This window comes from Castor canadensis, chromosome 15 (genome assembly GCF_047511655.1).
Source record: "Castor canadensis chromosome 15, mCasCan1.hap1v2, whole genome shotgun sequence".
Classification (NCBI taxonomy): domain Eukaryota; kingdom Metazoa; phylum Chordata; class Mammalia; order Rodentia; family Castoridae; genus Castor; species Castor canadensis.
In genome coordinates this window covers 31,998,002-32,017,972 of record NC_133400.1, presented here as the reverse complement: position 1 = coordinate 32,017,972, position 19,971 = coordinate 31,998,002, and the positions used below count along the sequence as shown (strand labels likewise).

Here is a 19,971-nt window from a genome sequence, read left to right as displayed (position 1 = left end):
CCAGTACCACAAAAAAAAAGTAAAAACATCTGGGGAAGTAGCTCCAAGAGGTAGAACTTGTACCTAGCAAGGGCAAGGCCCCTTGTTCAAACTCCAGTACCACCAAAAAAAAATTTAAAAAGGAGTGAGAAGCGTTTCAAGAGTGATTAAAGATCTATTTTATTATTATAATTAGTACTTTCTGATTCTTACCATATGCTATGTAAAATTTGTTCATTTTTCATGGCTTAATCCTTTCTGATTTGTTTAATATAGTTTATATTTTTTTTTTAGGGAGGGTTTTGATAGTAACATAGCATTAAATATTGCTTAATCATTATTTAGGTAAATAGAATATTTATAGGATGTTTTATCATAGCATTAAATTTAATCTGATATTACCATATTATAAGAAGGAATCAAGTTTCAGCTATTGATTTTAATTTAAAAGAGTGATTATTACAGATAAGAAAAGGCCTGTACTAATTCATACTATCAGAGATTAAGTGAAGATTACCATAGTTCATATTATCAGCTTAGATAGTTCATTTTTATTTCTAGTTCCTTTTGTGGGGGTTCATGCACATGCTGATAAGTATCTAGTTCCATTTTTTTTTAACTTTTTATGTATTTTTTTAATTCATTTATACACTGTTGGGACCATTTTCCCCCCGTCCCCTCCCTCTATCTAGTTCCATTTTTATTGCTAATGTTCAACTTCTGTACACTCATTCCCAAATATATATTCTTGCTACCAGAGCAGCTCAAATGGTAGAGCACTTACCTAGTAAGCATGGGGTCCTGAATTCAAACCCAGTGCCACTAAAAAAAAATTAAATAAAACATACATGCAAAAATGTGTATTCTCAAATTTATACCATATATGAGCATTAAATTGCAGTATTACTAAAACTAGCCAGTCTTAAATTTTCTTGATCTCCCTACTCAAAGAACTTTATACAGAAAGTAATGTTTGTACATACAAATTTCCATTAGATATATTTCATAGAAAGCCTCAAGTTTAGTCATTGTCTTGAGTACCGTTTCTAGAAGTCATACCCTTGTTTTATAGATACTAGCTATACTAGTGGAGATGATGCTGACACTTAGGAATTTGTGTATATAAGTGTTTTGAACCAGAGGAAGCTTGGCAAAAACCCGGGAATACCACTTGCATTCCTTTTGTAGCTTCTGTAGTTTTTATTCATGCCTTGCAATTTTTTAATTTTCCACATCTTAAATGGGAAAGGACAAAAAAAGTTAAAAGATCATTGCTTTGCAGTAGTGACTATAAGAATTCTACATTTCAGTTTATACTCCATAGATAATACCATACAAGTAAGTATAGAGAGTAACATGGAGTAAGGACAAAACAGAAACATAGGCTTCTTGTATAGTCTTATGGAAGTTGCTACATCTTGTAAAAAAAATTTTATTATGATAAGAACAGCAAAATAGTTGTTACAGAACATTTTTTGTCATCACAACTTTCCAAGTTGCTATTTATTGCAATGATATTTTACCTATCCATCCAGGAATGCAGACATTTTATGTTTTTATATTACTTTGTGTCCTTAGCACTAACACTAAGAAGTATAAAACCTTGGAAAGTAATTGGGATGATATCACTGTTTAATTTTTGTAGTAAACATAATGTTGTAGGAAAACAAATTGATAAAATGTCTTCATTTTCATTTTATTCATCTATTTAAATTTATTGCATTTCATTTGAATAGATATTTATATGAGCGAATTGATGGAAGAGTCAGAGGGAATCTTCGACAAGCTGCAATAGATCGATTTAGTAAACCCGATTCAGATAGATTTGTTTTTCTCTTGTGTACCCGAGCTGGTGGGCTGGGCATCAACTTAACTGCAGCTGATACATGTATAATTTTTGATTCTGATTGGAACCCTCAAAATGACCTTCAGGTAATAAATGTGTTGTCTAACATGTAATTTTTTTTCATGCATGTAACTTTTGGTAATCTATATCTTTTATTTTTATGTATGTTCCCCTAAGAAGCATCTATGCTAAATCGAATAAGTGAAATTAATTTAATGAGAATAAAAATATATACTTTTAATAGTTTGTCTTACTTGTATATTTAAATTTAATTGCTCATTTATGCAATTATATGCAATATTGTTCAAAATATCAGAAACTTAGGAAGAAACTAGATTAAACTAGGGTCAGTTCTTCCTGTAGAAAGATGATTAGTGGATATTTTTGTCTTAACGGATCACATAAAACTCTAATTTCTGGGAAAAGATTATATCCAAGTCAGTAGCAAATGTCTCTAAAAATTCTTCCTTACTTTTATATTCCATTTATATAGTTTGCTAATAAATGCCTTTTCTGAAGAAAATTCATTCTGTAATTTTTCATTTCTTTGTAGGCCCAAGCTCGTTGCCACAGAATTGGTCAGAACAAAGCAGTTAAAGTCTACAGATTAGTGACTCGTAACTCTTATGAGAGAGAGATGTTTGACAGAGCCAGTCTGAAACTGGGCCTGGATAAAGCTGTGTTACAAAGCATGAGTGGAAGAGAAAGTAATGTTGGTGGGGTATGTATACTTCTTTTAACTTGAGGTTTTTGTGTTACTATTATTTATACTCAGACTCAATCCATTTGGTCCATAAGCAACACTACATACTTCAGTTTATTCAAGAGGACATTTAGAGAATGGAGTTATGTTGAATTAATATTCACAAATACTTTTTGATCTGTCTGTAAAGCTCCAGAGCTTGTAAATTCTAATATTGTGCTTTCAAGATAGAAATGTTTTGCTTTCTTTTTAGAACATCTATAGTGATAAAGATTGAATTTGTGAATTTTCTATGCTATTTATATAAATAACTTTCAAATTTTTTAGAATGTCAAACTTTTGTCATTGGCTTTTGTCTTCTTATTAATTAGGGCTTGTGGAATTTTTTTTTGCCTCAAGAATTTTGTCTATCCCTAGTTAGCACTCTGTCCTTATACTAAAAACAACCTTTACAGGTTACCTGCCCCTTAGACATACATTGGTTTATTTGAAGCCATTTTAGGCAGATTTGCAATATTTAAAAAATAACAAGGAAGAGTCACTTCAATGTATTACTTCAGTGTATTTTCTCTCATGTGCATCCCAAATATAAATGCAATTCAAATATTACCTGTCATGCTTTTGACATTCTTTGTGATTACTTTACCATTTTATGAGCTTTTAAAATACTGCTTAGATTCAACAGCTTTCCAAAAAGGAAATAGAAGACCTGCTTCGAAGAGGTGCTTATGGTGCCATTATGGAAGAGGAAGATGAAGGCTCTAAATTCTGTGAGGAAGATATCGATCAGATTTTACTCTGCCGTACAAAAACTATTACTATTGAGTCAGAAGGTCGTGGTTCAACATTTGCCAAGGTAACAGTGAATAATATTTTATAAATATAGCAGAGATGATCACATCTCCTTTACTGTCTCTTACCCTATGTCATTAAACATGCTAAAAAATAATAGCTAATGCATTCTTTTCATTTTTTGTGCTCTTTTATCAAGTTTTGCATGTACTCTTCTATTCCTAATGAAATGGAGTAAATGTGATAACTAGAAATAGTTCTACAGATTAATAAAAGTAAAGCATTGAAATAAAAGAAATTTAGAAACTAAAGAATATATGCTGTAGGCAGAGAAAATTGTAAGTTAAAATGGAAGTGGCCAAATCAATTTATATTAACTTTAATAATTTAAAGAACCTAAAGGAAAGAAAGGATTTCTAATTTCAATTTAAATACTAAATCTACTTTTGGAAGGAGTAAAGTAGAAGCATTAATACTGTATGTACTCTTTGGAGAAAAAATTGAAGAGTTTACTAACTGCCTTTGTATTCTTTTTATTCCTTTTTTTCAGTAGAGACATGGTAAATCTATATCTTCTACTCATCTAAAGAGTTTCTCATTGCCGTTTTCTGTCTCACTGCCCTGATTTGCAAAAGGTCTTTGTAGATAGGTGGAAAATTTTCTTCCTACATTTTCCTCCATTCCCATCTCCATCTCTGCTCCCACCTCGAAGTCTTTCTTTATCTTCCTGGAAAGCCCTGTATTAAAGCAGTATCACATAAGTACTGCACCAAAAGTATTGGTTTCAGTCTTCAAATAGAAGCTTGTGTCTTATACATTCAGCAAAATAATGAGTTTTTGTATCAGGTACTTTGCAAAGTGCTAGGAATAATAAAATGAAAGAATTATAGTTTCTGGGAATAAAAATGGAAATTATAAAGTCTGTGTAAAATAGGAAAGAGAATAAAAAAGCCTTTGCAGAAAAAATAACATTCGAAGTAAGTCTTAAACTTTGTGTGTATGTGAGAGAGAAAGAGAGAGAGAGAGACTCATAAGTGAATCATACATTACTAACATTGGTAAACTACAAAGACAGATTTCAGAAATATGGTATAGGTATATGTGAAAATGTAGGCTGAATTAGATGCAGGTGAAACTAAAGATGTTAGGGAAGTTGCATCCAACTTGTGGAGGGCATTGTGTGCCATTTTAGGAATTGAAACTTGACCTTTGGAGGTGGCTTAGCTTTTTAAAAGTCCTTTAGGCAGAAAATGAATAGATTTAACCTTGGGAGCAGTGAGGAAAACAAATTGGAAAGGAGAAAGACTGGAGGCAGAGAGACCATTAAAGAAGGGTGTGGGATAAATAATGATGGTTGAACCCAGGGTAATAGAGACCTACTTCAATCAGTGACCCATTAGAAATTTATGGAAGAAATTGTCAAAAATGACTTGTATATTCTGGTTTGAATAATTAGGAGGGTCCCAGTGTCATTGAAGAATGCAAAATAAGGAAATTTTTATGGTGAAATTAAAATTTGGAGCTTTTGTACCTGTGACAAGTTCTGGGATTCCAAGTAGAGACATCTAAGGAAAGGAGCCAAAGATTCAGATACAGATTTGGGAGTTAATCATTAACAAAGAATAAATCAGAAAAGACTAGTATTACAGAAACAAAAGAAATATTGCTAAAGTATAAGGTTGAGAACTAAAAGTATTCATGATTGGGTAAGTATACCTTGGCTCTAATTTCTTTCCTTGGGAATTTCATTTGCTTTGATTTCTTGGCTCTGTCTGTCTGTCTGTCTGTCTATCTGTGTATCTATCTATCTTCCTACCTACCTACCTATCTACCTTCTAATGTCTGAAATGTTCTAATCTAGTTACTGCCAAAGATATTATTAATCTTGGTTGTCATCTTGTTGATTAGGCTAAGCATAGACATATTCTCATTGAAGACTAATTTTTAAAAAATTAATATAGGCAAACAAAAAGCATTTAGTGACCACATGTGATTCTAGGCTTCCTTATTTAAAATGTTAATGATGATAATCATGGAAATTAGAACTCCAGGCTTTGAATTTTGACTTATACACTGAGTGATCTTGGACAGTTAGTCTGTATGAGTCTTTCTTTAAAAGTGATCATAATACTCATGCTCAGCCTTTCCTACTTTACTATAAAGTGCTTTGTGCTCTGTAAGTATTGCTTAGCAGAGTAAGGTATGGTCTAACCATAACCATCTATTCTCTGAGAATAAGAAATGTTTAAGCATTAAACTCTTTGTGGTAAAGCCTCAGACCGAGGAGTAACTATTACACTGAAAAAAGTGGCTGAAAAGGTACCACAGTTACTGAGGATAGTCCAGAGTTTGTTTTAGTTGTTTTATAATTTAGCCATTTCCTTTAAATAATTTGGTCATTTCCATTAGTTACAGGTGAATGCCACTAAATAGTGGGCATGGGCATTTGGCATAGTGGATTGTGACTCCACTATATAGAGGCACTAAAGATGTGAAGTTACTAGTGTTTTGTACTTACTTTTTCATGGAATTTCCAAAGACTTCAGCTATGTACAGTTGTTTCCTGAGATTTGGATGAATAAAGTACAGTAACTCCAGTTTGCATTTCTTTGCATTATCAAATAGTATTTGAAAGCAAGGTACATATCTGGAGCACAGTGCTTATGAGAATATTTAGACTTCGTACATATATATCAAATGGAGCTTAGTTTGGTAACTAACGTGATTATATCACCTAAATCTTTTTCTGAGAGATTTTCATAAGGGTATTCAGGTAGGTCCTGGAAATAGGAAAGTTACTTGTCTACTTTTTATTGTTTTTGGAGGGGTCGGGATGCTGTTGTAGATTGAGCCCAAGATTCATGCTAGGTCAGTGCTTCGCCACATGTCTAGCCTGCTGTAGATTGATTTTTTAAAAAATTTGGTAAACACAAGGCATGGTGGCACATGCCTGCAATCCTAGAACTCAAGAGGCTGAGGAAGGAGTATTGCGTTTGAGGCCATGCTGGGTTACATAGGGAGACCCTGTATGGAAAAAAATATATATAGGACAAAAGAATTGAACTGCTTAATTTACAATAGAAAATTTGGTGAATCTTGAATCTTGCTTCAGATATAGCTCAATTAGTAGAGCCTTTATCTATAGGTAGGTAGGTAAATCAATCAATCATTTTTCCTATAATGAAGATAACAAAAACTAATTATGAAGTTTAGTTATTGTCAAATTATTTTAATTATTACTATCTACTGGGAACAGAATAAAAATTATTTGCTGCAACATTTAAAAATCTGTTCCCTTTCAGTGACTATATTTATGTCTTATCTTATTAAATGTTTTCTAATTCATGTAAAACAAATAGTCATTGAGTAGATTGGGTTAAATCTCAATGAGAATGCATCAGAAGCTATATTGTAAAACAAAACCATGTGCATTTAATGCAATCAACTTCTCATAGTTCCTACAAACTGATGAGTTTAAATTGGTAAATATTTCAAAGTATCATGTCCTCAGATGTGATAGATTCATTTCTGTGATAACAAAATCAAGTTCCTTTATAGTTAACGAATTGCTAAAGCATATGTAGGTGTGTGTCCATCGTATTCATCATTTCATTTGATGAAATGTTAAGTGTAGGTCAACCTCCCTATTCTGAATATTTGAAATCCAGAGTGTTCCAAAATCTAAAACTGAGCATCAATGTGATGCATAGATAGTTCTTGATTTTGGAGAATTTCCAATTTCTGATTTTTAGATTTGAGGTACTTAACCAAAATAGAAAAATATTGCAAAACCCCTAAAACTTTAAAATCTGAAATCTGACTAGAAATAGTTCTAGGGATTTTTATATGTACTTAATTTTATAGCTTGTTTTTTGTTTATCAAGCTAGTTAGCCTTTGTTTTTCCAGTTGGATGTGAATTTTTATAGTATGTGGTTTATCATTAGAAGATGTCTCCTTATATTATTTCCTGTTGCCACTCCAGCAAATTCCACAAATTTAGTGGCTTATACCAAGACAAATTTATTCTTTTATAGTTGGTATGTCAGAAGTCCAACCCTGAGTCTGACAGGGTTAAAATCAAGATGTCAACAAGGTCAGTCCATTCTGGAGACTCCAGGGGAGAATCTGTTTTCTTACTTGTTCCAGTTCCTAACAGTCCCTTGGCTTGTGGTCTCTGTTCTGTTTTGTCATATGCTAAACCTCTTCTATAGTCAAATCTCCCTCTTCCTCCTTCTTTTAAGGAGACTTGTAATGACATTTAGGGCCCACTTGGATGATACATGTTCATCTCCTCATTTCAAGCTCCTTAATCACATCTGTGGAGTCCCCCCACTCCCACTTTTTTTTTTTTTTAAAACCATATAACACAACACTCACAGTGTTCCAGTGATTTTTAGTTTCCAAATACTTTGTTGTATTTTCTTCAGGAGATAAACTATGTGAAAATGTGGTAGAAATAAAGTAGGGAGTATACTAGAAAACAAACTATATAATGTAGATAAAATTTGAAACTTTTTGTACCTTAATTTCTTAATGTTCACATGGTGTTTTATAGAGCATGTTTTTGTCCTTTGCAGTTTCCTTGACAAAAAGAAGATATAGTTCTTGCTCATCAAAAGCTTGAGAGCTAACCAATAGTAGTAACTCATTTACTTCAGCTCCTCATCTCTAGCTTTTGCCTTAAACAAATACTGTGTTAAACAAATTCCATGAATTTGAACTTGCTTTAAGTGTTTGTGTGTATGTTGATTCAAATTCTTTCCACAATAAATATGAAGAGAAAATGTTTGAAGTATATTTTTTTTCTCCCTCATTTTGAAAACCCTGCTTTTAAATTTCAGGCAAGTTTTGTGGCTTCTGGAAATCGAACAGATATTTCCTTAGATGATCCTAACTTCTGGCAAAAATGGGCTAAAAAAGCAGAAATTGATATAGATGCTATCAGTGGCAGAGTAAGTATTTACTTTGGCAATATTATTGAAATATTTTAAGGTATTCAATTATGAAGTTTCTGAAATAAATATTATGTAAATTGAAATGAGGTTAAAGAATAATTACATACTGAATTAGGCTTTGCTTCAGTCTAATACTTCTGATGTCTGTTATAATAGATTATGATACAGATAATGTTTAATTTTATATGTAGTCTACATTCTTACAGCCATGTTTCTAAATGCTGAGATGTCTCAAATCATGTTACTTTTAATTTTTTTTTGTTGTATTAATGTCTGTGTTAATCAATTTTATCATTATTGTGACAAAATACCTGAGAAAGCTAACCTAAGTGGAACAATTATTAGCTCACAGTTTCAAAGGTTTCAGTCTGTCATGGTGGGGAGGATGTGGCAGAGTAGCGCAGGTCACATTATGGCAGCCAGGAGGCAGAGAGAGAAAAAGTCTGCACTATCTGTTTTTCTCCATTTTCCCCTTTTTATCCATCCTGGCCCTGAACCTATGGTTGTTGCCTCCACATTCAGGAGGTCTTCCTCCTTTAGTTAATACTCTGGAAGTACCTCACAGATATACCCAATGGTATGCTTCAATTATTTCCCTGATGCTTATCAATCCAATCAAGCTGATTCTCAAGATTAGCCAGCTCCAGTGAAATACAAAAGGAGATTAGAGGCAGTCAGGATCCTGGCATTTGTAAATGGCTTCTTCTATGACTTCCCTGGAATTCAGGAAGAAAGGGAAAAAGGCTAAAATAAAATTCATGGAACTGATAATAACACAACTGTTTATTTACTAAGAGAGCTATCAAGTAATTTCATAGGAATTAATGTTTGTGAACCTCATCTTCTATCAAAATAACATCTAGATGAATAAAGGAGTCTTTTATTCAGCATTGATAAACGGAATTCTTTTTTCATTGATAGCTTTTAAAAATGTAAAGCTTTACAATTAAGAATAAGATCACTACCTTTCATAATTGTTATTGCTTAATGTGTTTTGGAAATACATATCATTTTATGTGAAACAAGTAAGTTTGAAAAGATAATTACAAAAATATTATTTGCCTATGGCATATCATGTGCCTTTAAAGTAAGTAGTGCAAAACACTATTAAAATTCATGAGAGATTTTAGTGGTTTAACTAGATGCAAGTTAAATGTGCCATTTTACTACCCTAAATATTGGTAGTACCTAACAGTCATTTAATACTTATATAAATAAATTTTAAAATTTATACTTTGGTGGAAAACAACAATAAGGTCAGGATAGCATTTTTATGTTTAATTGCCAAAAATATTCATATATTATAAATCAGTAATTTGAATAGTATGATACTAAAAGACACAAAGAGATAAAAAGAATAGAATCATAACAGAAAAAGATCAATATAGTAATAGTAATAGAGAAAGAAGGATTATTTAATAAATGTTGATTAGAATATTGCATTAGCTTTGGGAAAGTATGACAGTAAACACAGTTTCTCATTGAAAGTTTCAAATATTTTTAAATCAAGGCATGAGAAATAAGAGAAACAAGATTTTTTATCAAAACTTGCGAAGAAACATTCTAAATTACAAAAAAAAAAAAATCACAAAACAGTGACTGGCCTATGCAGCTTGTAGTTGACTGGGAATTATGTTACAAAAAAATGAAAGTGCAATCCAATGGGTAACTATTCATAGCAGATATATATATGAAAGCTAAAATTTTTATTATATAAAAGTTCATTTTCTTATTAGAAATCCATCACAGTCTTCAAAGGTTATGAGCAAAAGACACCTGAAATTTCACTCAAAAAGTACAAGTAGTTTTTAAGAAGAAATTGGTATAAAGAAAAGGAACAGCTCTTCCTTACAGAAGAATTTCAATTAATAAATGTAGAAGGAATAAGGGAAATAGAAAATCACCATTGATCCACCATAACAATAATCACAGAATATAAGATCCTTCAATGAATTCTAAAATTATTGGGTGAAAGTTTGAGAAATAGGATATTTCTGTATTCTCAAAGTATATTTTTTAAAATGTATATTAATTACAGAAGGAACACTGTCAACTTTAAAGTGGAGAAACTTGACAGAGTTTACATATGTATAATAAGACATTAAAATTATGCATATACCCCTTAAATGCAGCCTACTGTATACATGCTGTGGTACACCAAAACCTCCATACTTGGTCCCAGCTTCCTGTCCTACCATGTATTCTCCTGTGGTCTAAGATTGAAATTTTCCTAAACATCTGATGCCATTTTAGTCACTTTGCTCTTTCCTGTCTTATAATGCTCTTTCCTCCCTGGATGTCTGGCAATATTCTAATTATTCAAGAATTCTTTCTAACATTACTACTTTGTGAAATTTTCTCTGCCAATTTTTGTACCCTTCTTGCATCATAAAATATTTCATCCTGATTACCATTTTTTTTATCCTCTTACCTGACCCTCAAGACTGTCAATTCCTTTTGAGCAGGAGCTATCTTACTCATCTTTATATCCACAGCCCTTAAAATAGTGCCTAATTTAGAGAAGTTTCACGATAAAGGTAAAAGGCATGTCTACGTAAGTTGTTTTGAATGAATTCAACTGAACTGAACAACAGGAAAGTTGATAACACTTAATTGCCTTGCTTTTGTATATTAGTATATCAGTTCTCTTCTTTATATTTTTTTTGGTGGTACTGGGGTTTGAACTCAGGGCCTCAAGCTTGCTAGGGAGGCGCTCTACTGCTTGAACCAGTCCACCAGCCCAGGTTCTCTCCATTACACAGAACTAAAATATGTTTCTAGATCTATAAAATATTGATAACCTTTGAGCAGTGCTTCAATTCCTGGTTATTTTCCTTTTGGACCACAAAGATTTACTTTAGTATTATTTATGTTAAAATTGAAAACAATTTAAATTAAATTATGAATTAATTAGACAAAAGAAATAGATTTTATGATTATTGTAGGAGCCCAGTGCTTTTTATATTAATAATAAAATATCAAATTCTTTTAGCTTTAGCTTATAATTATAATGCCCGAAAATATATATGTGTAGTAATAATCTTAATATAAAAAAATTTAATTTGCTTTAATAGAGTGGTGGAACTGATAGTAATTTTTTTTTGCTTTTTGTAATTATTAATTTGAAAGATGAATATATGGGTCATTATTGAATCAAAGTTAAGAAATATCTTCAAGTAATATTAACATTAAATTTTACAGAATAGCTTGGTCATTGACACCCCAAGAATTAGGAAGCAAACAAGACCCTTCAGTGCCACAAAAGATGAATTGGCTGAATTATCTGAAGCTGAAAGTGAAGGAGATGAAAAACCAAAACTTCGGAGACCATGTGATCGCTCCAATGGCTATGGAAGAACTGAATGCTTTAGAGTAGAGAAAAATCTGCTAGTTTATGGGTAAAATGTTATTTTTTAATAAATTTACAGGAAACACTGGGCTTGAGTATTTTTAATCTTATTAGGATCAATAGTCTTTCAAAAATTATTTTATTAGCATATTTTATTTGTATATTAATTATACAAAGTGAGGGGTTTCATTGTGATATTTCCATACCTGCCTATGATGTAATTTGATCATATTCACCCCTCTATTAATATATATAAAACCTTTTTTTCTTTGTTTTGTTTTTTTTTTGGCAGTACTTACATTTGAATTCAGGGCTTGTGCTTGCTAAGCAGGTTCTCTACTACTTAAGTCACTCCATCAGCCCTTTTCATGGATTTGATTTTATTTATGTGTTTTTTAAATTTAGTGGTGTTGATGCCATCTCCTGAGTAGCTAGAATTACAAGCTTCAGCTGCTGGCTTTTTTTTTCTTCTTTTTTTCATTACTGGAGGCTTAAACTCAGGGCTTTTCGTTTGCTATGTAAGTACTGCACCACTTGAGCCGTGTCCACAGCCTTTGTTAAATCTATTTTTAAAACATTCAGAATTCAACAGAATTGGAGAAAAGAGCAGAATAGGTTCTACCTGGAAGTGAGGGGGTGGGAGGGTCAGGGAGGGGGCAGGGGGCAGTGGGGGAAATGGCCCAAACAATGTATGCAGATATGAATAAATGAATAAAGAAAAAAAAGTGCAGAATTTCTGTGTTTAACATGTATTTATTAGCTGACTGATGAGTTATTCTTAACTGTTTGAAGTGATAAGTTGGTCGTTGATCACTTAAGTTAATTTCCTGTTACCAAATTTGCTTATTTTGTAACGCAAAGTAAATAATGTTAAATTATTGAATAAACTATACTAGAAATTACTTTAGCTATGTCTTTTTGATACCTGGGGCAAACATTAGCAAGTCCTAGTAATGACAGACTTCTTTAGTTTTTCATGCCTTTTATCCATAAGTTATGTTTTTTGCTCAAACTTAATATTAATATGAATATACCTTTTTTAACCAGGTGGGGCCGATGGAGAGAGATTCTATCTCATGGACGTTTTAAAAGGCAGCTAAATGAACACGATGTAGAAATAATTTGCCGAGCTCTCTTAGCTTATTGCCTTGTTCACTACCGAGGAGATGAGAAAATTAAAGGTTTCATATGGGATCTCATTACTCCAACTGAAGATGGGCAGACACGTGAGCTACAAAATCATCTAGGTAAGAACATTGTTTTTAAGCTTTTTTTGATTATATGAACAATATTTCAGTATTCTCCTCTAAAATATTAAAGCATTGCAGATACTTGTAAAGAACTTCAAACACCCTCAATTGAAGTTCAGAAAATGCCAGTGTTGTCAATTTGGTGGATTTTAGACTTTGCATATTGTTGTCAAATAGGTATCAACTTGCAAATTGTTGACCTTACAGTGTGTATTTTCAGTCTTTGCATCTGTGTTCATGTACCTCTGTCTCATTTTTTAGGTTGTGTTTAGCATTCCATAGTATGGATATTTCATAATTTGATTTTTACTTCCTTTAATGATGGGCATTTGTGTTTCCAGTTTTAGACAATTGAAAAAGTTTCTGTGAAGAACTTTGCATATTCCTTTTTGTGCATTTGAATAAATCTTTCACTAAAGTATATGTCAAAAAATGAACTATAACATGTATATATCTTTAGTGCCTTAAATGTCTATAGGTCAGTATTATATAGAAATGCAGAATCTAAAGGCCTCAAACTTACTGAATCAGAATCTTCGTGTATATTGAAGTTTGAAGAACATTGATAGACATTTTAAATTTTCATTAGTACTGTAATTTGCTGTCCAAAGTGACTATACTGATGTATAATCTATCAGAGGTATATGCAAGTACTTTTTTCTCCTTAGCCTTGCTAATACAGTATTCTTTTCTGTATTAAACAATTCTTTCCTAGCATAAAATAATTTAATTTTCTTTTTTTTTTTTAAATTACTAGTTGAGTGGCGAAAGTGGTAGAATACTGCCTAGCAAGCATGAGGCTTAAACCCCAGTACCACCAAAAAAAAAAAAAAATCCTAAAGATTATTATGCCCTTAAATTTATGTAGCAGTTTTGTTCTGTTTAATCAAAAAATATTCATTGAACCAGGCACCTGTGGCTCACACCTGTATAGTCCTACCTACACAGTAGGCAGAGATCAGGAGGATCGTGGTTCAAAGTTAGCCTCTGGCAAAAAGTTCGTAGGACCCTATCTCGGAAAAAAAGCATCACAGAAAAGCGCTGGTGGAGTAGCTCAAGAAGAAAGAGTGCCTGCATAGCAAATGTGAGGCCCTCCAGTTTAAACTCCAGTGCCAAAAAAAAGTAAATAAATATTCATTGAGGGCTGGGAAGTATCTCAGTGGTAGAGTGCTTGTGTTAAGCATACACAGGGCCCTGGGTTCAGTCCCCAGCACCAAAAAACAAAAGACCAAAACTATACTTGTTTATTAAATGTCTGCTATGTATTTCTTGTGCAAGGTATTGGAAAGATAAAAGAAGATAAAAAGAAATAAGATAGAGGAGATGCCTGAGCTCTTAAACCTTACATTCCAGCCAGCTATACAGACATAGTAAGAATGTAGATAAATTAAATAATTACATATTGTAATAAATACTGTGAAGCAATATAGTAATTGCTATGTGCTAATTACTACACAACAGAAGATAGGTATTTTAGATAGGGTGGTTAGTGTTGGCCTGTCTTAATAGGAGACAAATTAATGTGAGGGAATACCCTTTAGGTAAAGTTGTAAGAATCACATCAATATGATTTCACTCTTCCTTAAAACTCTACTTATTAAATAGGGGAGAAAATGAAATTCATATAGCCTGATAAACTATAGAAAAAAAAGATCTGATCTGCTCTTTTCACTAATAAGTTGTGGGAGTGCCTAGAATAGGGTATCAATAAGCCAGAGGTTCTCAGTTAAAGAAGATCTTGTGCCCTAGTGCCATACTCAATTTAGCATGTTTCAACTTTGAACATAATAGTGGCACCTAGTGAGTTGAGACCAGGGGTACACAGATAGTCCCTCACAATGAAGAGCTATCCCGGCCAAAATATTAATAATTCTGAAAATAAAACCCTGTTGTTATCTTTAAGAGGTTGGAGTAATCTACCAATTGAAGTTTGGAGGCTTTACTTAGATCCTGATTGAGACAACTCAAAAGAAGTTTTTTATTGTCTTTATTACATAATTGTATATTTGAATACTGAATATTAAAGAAACTATTATTATATTCCTTAGATACTTTAAAGAGATAGATATTACTAAAAACACATATTATGCATAATATTAATATCTTGATTTATGTCAGAGCAATTTGAGAGCTTGGAAAGAAAACAGAATATAGATGAAACATTGTTGGCCACAGGTTGAAGGTAGATAGTAATAGGACAGGGGTATTTATCATATTATTCCATCTACTTTTGCACATGTTTATAATATATAATTTTTTTAAAAACCCTCATAGGGGAATGAGAAAGGAAATGACAACACAATTTTAGAAGCTGGAGGCAAATAGGTTTGTTCTAACTGACTTAGTCAACCTGAGAGAGCTGAATCTTAGTTCAGCAATGGAAAAAGGCAAAAAGCAAAGCAAAATTCCTGATGTGCGTAACAGATTTCTCAAAAGCCTCAAGAATTTGTGATATCATATCCTCTAGAAGTGGATGTTAAAACTTTGGGACTGTAATTAAAAGCTGTCTTAAAGGGGTCCAATCTCTAAATACCCTTTCCAGTTCCTCACAGCCAGGGTAAAAACTGACTGAAGTTTATTCTGAGGGTAAAATAGAAGATCTCTGGGTTGCATTGTTACTTGCGGTATTAGGATACTGCATGAGGATTAAATGAATGTATGGATCCTGACAGATACAATATTCAAGTAAGAAAGCTAAAGAGTTTCCATTGGGAGGAAAATAACACTAATTATATGGGTTAAAATTAAACTATTAAAATGAAGTTGGAAGAAACTGAATTACAAAGGGGATGACAACTTTTTATCAATATTTTGTAAAGATATTTCAGATATTATTCTGTAACTTTGAAAAAAACATTGAAAGCACAAATAACGCTGTCAATTATAAATGCAAGAGAAGTAAAAAAATGAAGAGATTAAAAGATTATTATGAGAAAATCATGTAAGGATTATTAGAAATACAGAATATCTAAGCTGTACATGGAAGGCTTACACCTAAAATCCTAGCTACTTGGGAAGCTGAGATTGGGAAGATCATGGTTTCAGGCCAGCTCAGGCAGGGAATTCACAAGACCCTATCTCAACCAATAATAACTGGACACAAGGTATACAAGAGGCTGTGATCTGGAAGACTGTAGTTACAAGCCAGCCTAGGCAAAAGAGTTTGTTATTAAACAAAAATGTAATAGGTATATAGCTAACAAAGTAGTCTTGAAATATAAAAGCAAAATTTTAAAATGAAGGTAACCCAGAAAAAGAACATGCCAAAATTATGAGAAGAAATGAGCAAATCCATATAGTATTTTTATTCACTATTATAATAGAACTTCAACCTGCTATAATATGGTAAGGAAAAGAGAAATGAGGTAAGATTTAGGAGGAGTAGTCCAAACTTCATTATTAATCATAAAAATGTTTGGAAGGTTACTTCACTGAGCCAGCGTGCTGGCCACACTGGCCCTGAAGGCCTGAGGCCCCAATGGGGCAGCTTCAGTGTGCTCCGTGGCTTTTGGAGTTGGTATTCCTGCAGATGAGAAGCAGGCTACAGGGCTGGAGAGGAAGATCATGATTGCTGCTTGTAAGGGTCTGAACTCTTATAATATGCTACCCCCATAGGCAGTTTCAGGTACCAAGAAAGACCCTAATTTAGTTCCATCTATCACCAAAAAGAGAATAGTGAGCTGCACCAGTGAAGAAGACTACTGTCATCTGGTTCTGGCTGCACAAAAGCGAGACTCTTTGTGGATGCCCAAACTGGAACCCATTATAAGCTGGTACCCCATCAGTTGGCCCACTGAGTCCCATAACTAACTTACTCAGAATGTGCTGTAACGTTTCTTGTTTTCCAATAAAGACTAGCTATTGCATTGCCCTCTCCACCATAAGATGTTTGAAACAACTCTGATACCATGGAAAATAATAAATGTAGTGGTATAGTCATGAAATAAATTATTACTCAGCAGTCAAAATGGATGAATTAAAGCCTCATAAATCAGCATGAATAAACTTTTAAAAAATCAAGGTTAAAGGTCTAAAAACTTAAATCCTAAATATTTCTTCAACATATTTAATAATAGTATAAACATGGAATAAAAAAAATTCGGGGTAGTACCTATCCCCGGGAAGGAATAAGTGAATTAGATGGGAGAGGACTGTGTAGGTACTTCAGCTCTGTATTATTTTCTTTCCTAAAAAACTGAGAAAAGATGGAATGTGTGATCATGACAAGAATACTTTCTTAAAATTTTTGGAAGACATTACAACACAAATCTCAAAGAAACAAAATGAATTTAGCTAGGTCAAACAGGAACCCCCAATGGCTAAATTAATCCCTGTTATTAATAAAAATTAATTTTGAAAAGCAAGAGGCCCAACATATCTTTAAATAATTCAGGTAGCAGAAGAAAAGCAAAACAAATAGGACAGAAAAATGATTATTCTAATTTTAGATACAGAGTTGTTAGATACTTGAGGGGAATTGTTTCACTATTTGTAAAACCATTGTCGACTCATTGAGTCAGTATTTTTGCTGTTAATATTTTAAAAGTCTCTATGTAAACTACACTTCAGAAAGTCTTCAGAAGTTTCTTGTATTGAAAACTTTCAAATTGAAGATTTTTATACATATTATTCTTGATTTCATATGTACTTCTCATTTTAATAGGCCTGTCAGCTCCTGTACCCCGAGGTCGAAAAGGGAAGAAAGTAAAGACTCAGACAAGCTCATTTGACATACAAAAAGCAGAATGGCTTCGAAAATATAATCCTGAGCAGCTACTTCAAGATGAAGGCTACAAAAAACATATAAAACACCACTGTAATAAGTAGGTAGTAGGATATTTTTTAACATAAAATTACCCTTCTGAATTTACAGCATAGTCTATATATTTTAGACTATAAAGATTAGGTCTAAGACTGATCCTAATCTTTTAACTTGATAGGGTATCCTTCAATAATCACGGTATCTCTTGTGTAGTGTTTTGAAATAAACTACCTTCCACTAGATTGTTACATAATGATTATGAAGATTTTTTTTAGAAATCTTTTGTATATTGACAGTAACGAGACACAATTATTATTATTAAAAAATCTGTTTACAGGGTCGGGTGTAATGGTACATGCCTGTAATCCCGGCTACTTGGGAGGCAGACATCAGAAGGATGATGGTTCAAGGCTTACCCAGGCAAAATGTTAGCAAGACCTCCATCTCAAACAAGCCAGGCATGGTAGGGCAAATCTGCAATCCCAGTTTACATCCAAGCTACAACGAAGCTTATGCAGGATGATTGCAGTCTGAGTCCAGTTCCAGGCACAAGCAAGACATTATATGAAAAAATAACCATATGTAAAAAGGGCTGGATGCATGGCTCAAGTGGTACAGCACCTGTCTAGCAAGCATGAAGACCTAACTTCAAACCCCAGCACCCCAGTACTACCAAATAAATAAATAAGTAAATAACCCTGTATACAAATTCCTGCCTAATTTTAACCCCATGGTTGAATTTTTTTTTTCTTTTTTGGTGAATAATGTCTTGTTCCTTTTGATTTATTTTCTCTTGTTTTTAGGGTTTTGCTTCGTGTAAGAATGCTGTATTATCTAAAACAAGAAGTCATTGGAAATGAGTGTCAGAAAGTATTTGATGGTGTTGATGCCAGGTAAATTAAATGATATTTAATTTTCAGCTACATGATGAGGCAAAAATTACATGATTAGAGAAAATTGTATAGTGAATAGTTCCTTGATTCAGTAAAATCCACAAGAAAGAAAATTCCCCAGCTGTAAGGAATTAACCCTTGCCAATTTGCTGCCTTTCTTCTGTTACTGTTCTTTGCCTCTGTCAGGAAAAGGTCATAACTTAACACAGTGGTGGCAGTAGTAATATTCAGAAGGCTATGTTACCTAGATGTCATTAAATAAAGCAGGGACAAATGTAATAACTGATCCATCCATTTCTTCAGAAATACTTTTTTCCTCATTACCATTACTGTTTTGTTTTTTTGTAGTGCTAGGGATTGAACAGCAGGGCCCGTGTGCATGCTAGGCAAGTGCTCTACCACTGAGTTAACGCTCCAGTACTCAAAAGAAACACTTTTAAGTACTCCCTAAGCATAAGCACTAGGCGCTGTGAAACACAAGAGATAGAAAGACAAAACACAATCTTTGTCCTTAAAGAGTTTCTGGTATCAGCAGAAAATGGACAGAGATAACTATGCTTCAGTGTATGCGTGGGATACCATTAGTAGGGAGGTGCTATTTCCAGTTTATCTTGCCTCTTAACTACAGGTCTCAGTTTTCTCCTCCAGTCTCTATAGCATCTGTTTCAAACCTCTCACTGTGCATACTTTAACCTACTACTCTATGCTTCACTCTCAGCATCTGATAGTCCACCTGCTTTGTAGAGAAAAGGTAACAAAGCCTTCAACAGAAATTTCCTCAGTTTCCTGTCAACAAATCTAAAACTTAACTTTTCTGTGCTCATTTTTTTTTTTTTCTTTTTTCTCCTCCTGTTTATTATGGCCATGTGTGATCCATCCAACACCCTGGTCTCCAGTTACTTGACCTTTTTCAACCATCATCTTATTTCTCTCACATAGTCATATACTTACTTGATTTTGCCGTCACCAATAACAGCACCGCTTCCTAAATGTGAATTTTTGACCATCACCTCCTTCCTTCCAACTCACTTAACATGATTACTTCTTATTATACTTCTCTAACCTCATCATCCCACTTTCCTTGTTATTCAGTATAGATTCTGTAGTCCATGATTCAACCCATTAACCAAATTCCTTAACTCCCTTTGACTGTTTAACATTCATGTGTCACTTACATTTGAATAGTGACTATATACTGATTAGCTTTTTCTCTTCACAGCAAAAAAATGTTCTACCTCAGATAATCACAATGTTCTGAGCCTAGCGTGCCACCTAATTGGTTGTCAAGTGGAATTACCTGACCTACCTTCTCCCCATACACCCCCGTCTCCCCGCCCCCCCCCCACACACACTCTCCCACCCCTCTGGGACCTTAATCTTACCCCCAGTGTTCTTTCCTTTATCCTTTGTCATTCGGTCCTAATTGGGAACTGCATCAAAA

The 19,971-nt window shown here is 33.2% G+C and overlaps 1 protein-coding gene across 13 annotated transcripts in view; it reads left to right on the top strand.

The window, feature by feature from the left end:
* Chd9 (chromodomain helicase DNA binding protein 9) overlaps window positions 1-19,971 on the top strand; it is a 220,820-nt gene that overhangs the window by 161,854 nt on the left and 38,995 nt on the right. For all 13 annotated transcript variants that reach the window (XM_074055997.1, XM_074055999.1, XM_074056003.1 and 10 more), the window contains 8 exons: window positions 1,716-1,911; window positions 2,379-2,546; window positions 3,205-3,384; window positions 8,163-8,273; window positions 11,478-11,674; window positions 12,673-12,872; window positions 17,539-17,698; window positions 18,441-18,530. In XM_074055997.1, the coding sequence (XP_073912098.1) occupies window positions 1,716-1,911; window positions 2,379-2,546; window positions 3,205-3,384; window positions 8,163-8,273; window positions 11,478-11,674; window positions 12,673-12,872; window positions 17,539-17,698; window positions 18,441-18,530 (1,302 nt within the window). The remainder of the gene's footprint in view (window positions 1-1,715; window positions 1,912-2,378; window positions 2,547-3,204; window positions 3,385-8,162; window positions 8,274-11,477; window positions 11,675-12,672; window positions 12,873-17,538; window positions 17,699-18,440; window positions 18,531-19,971) is intronic.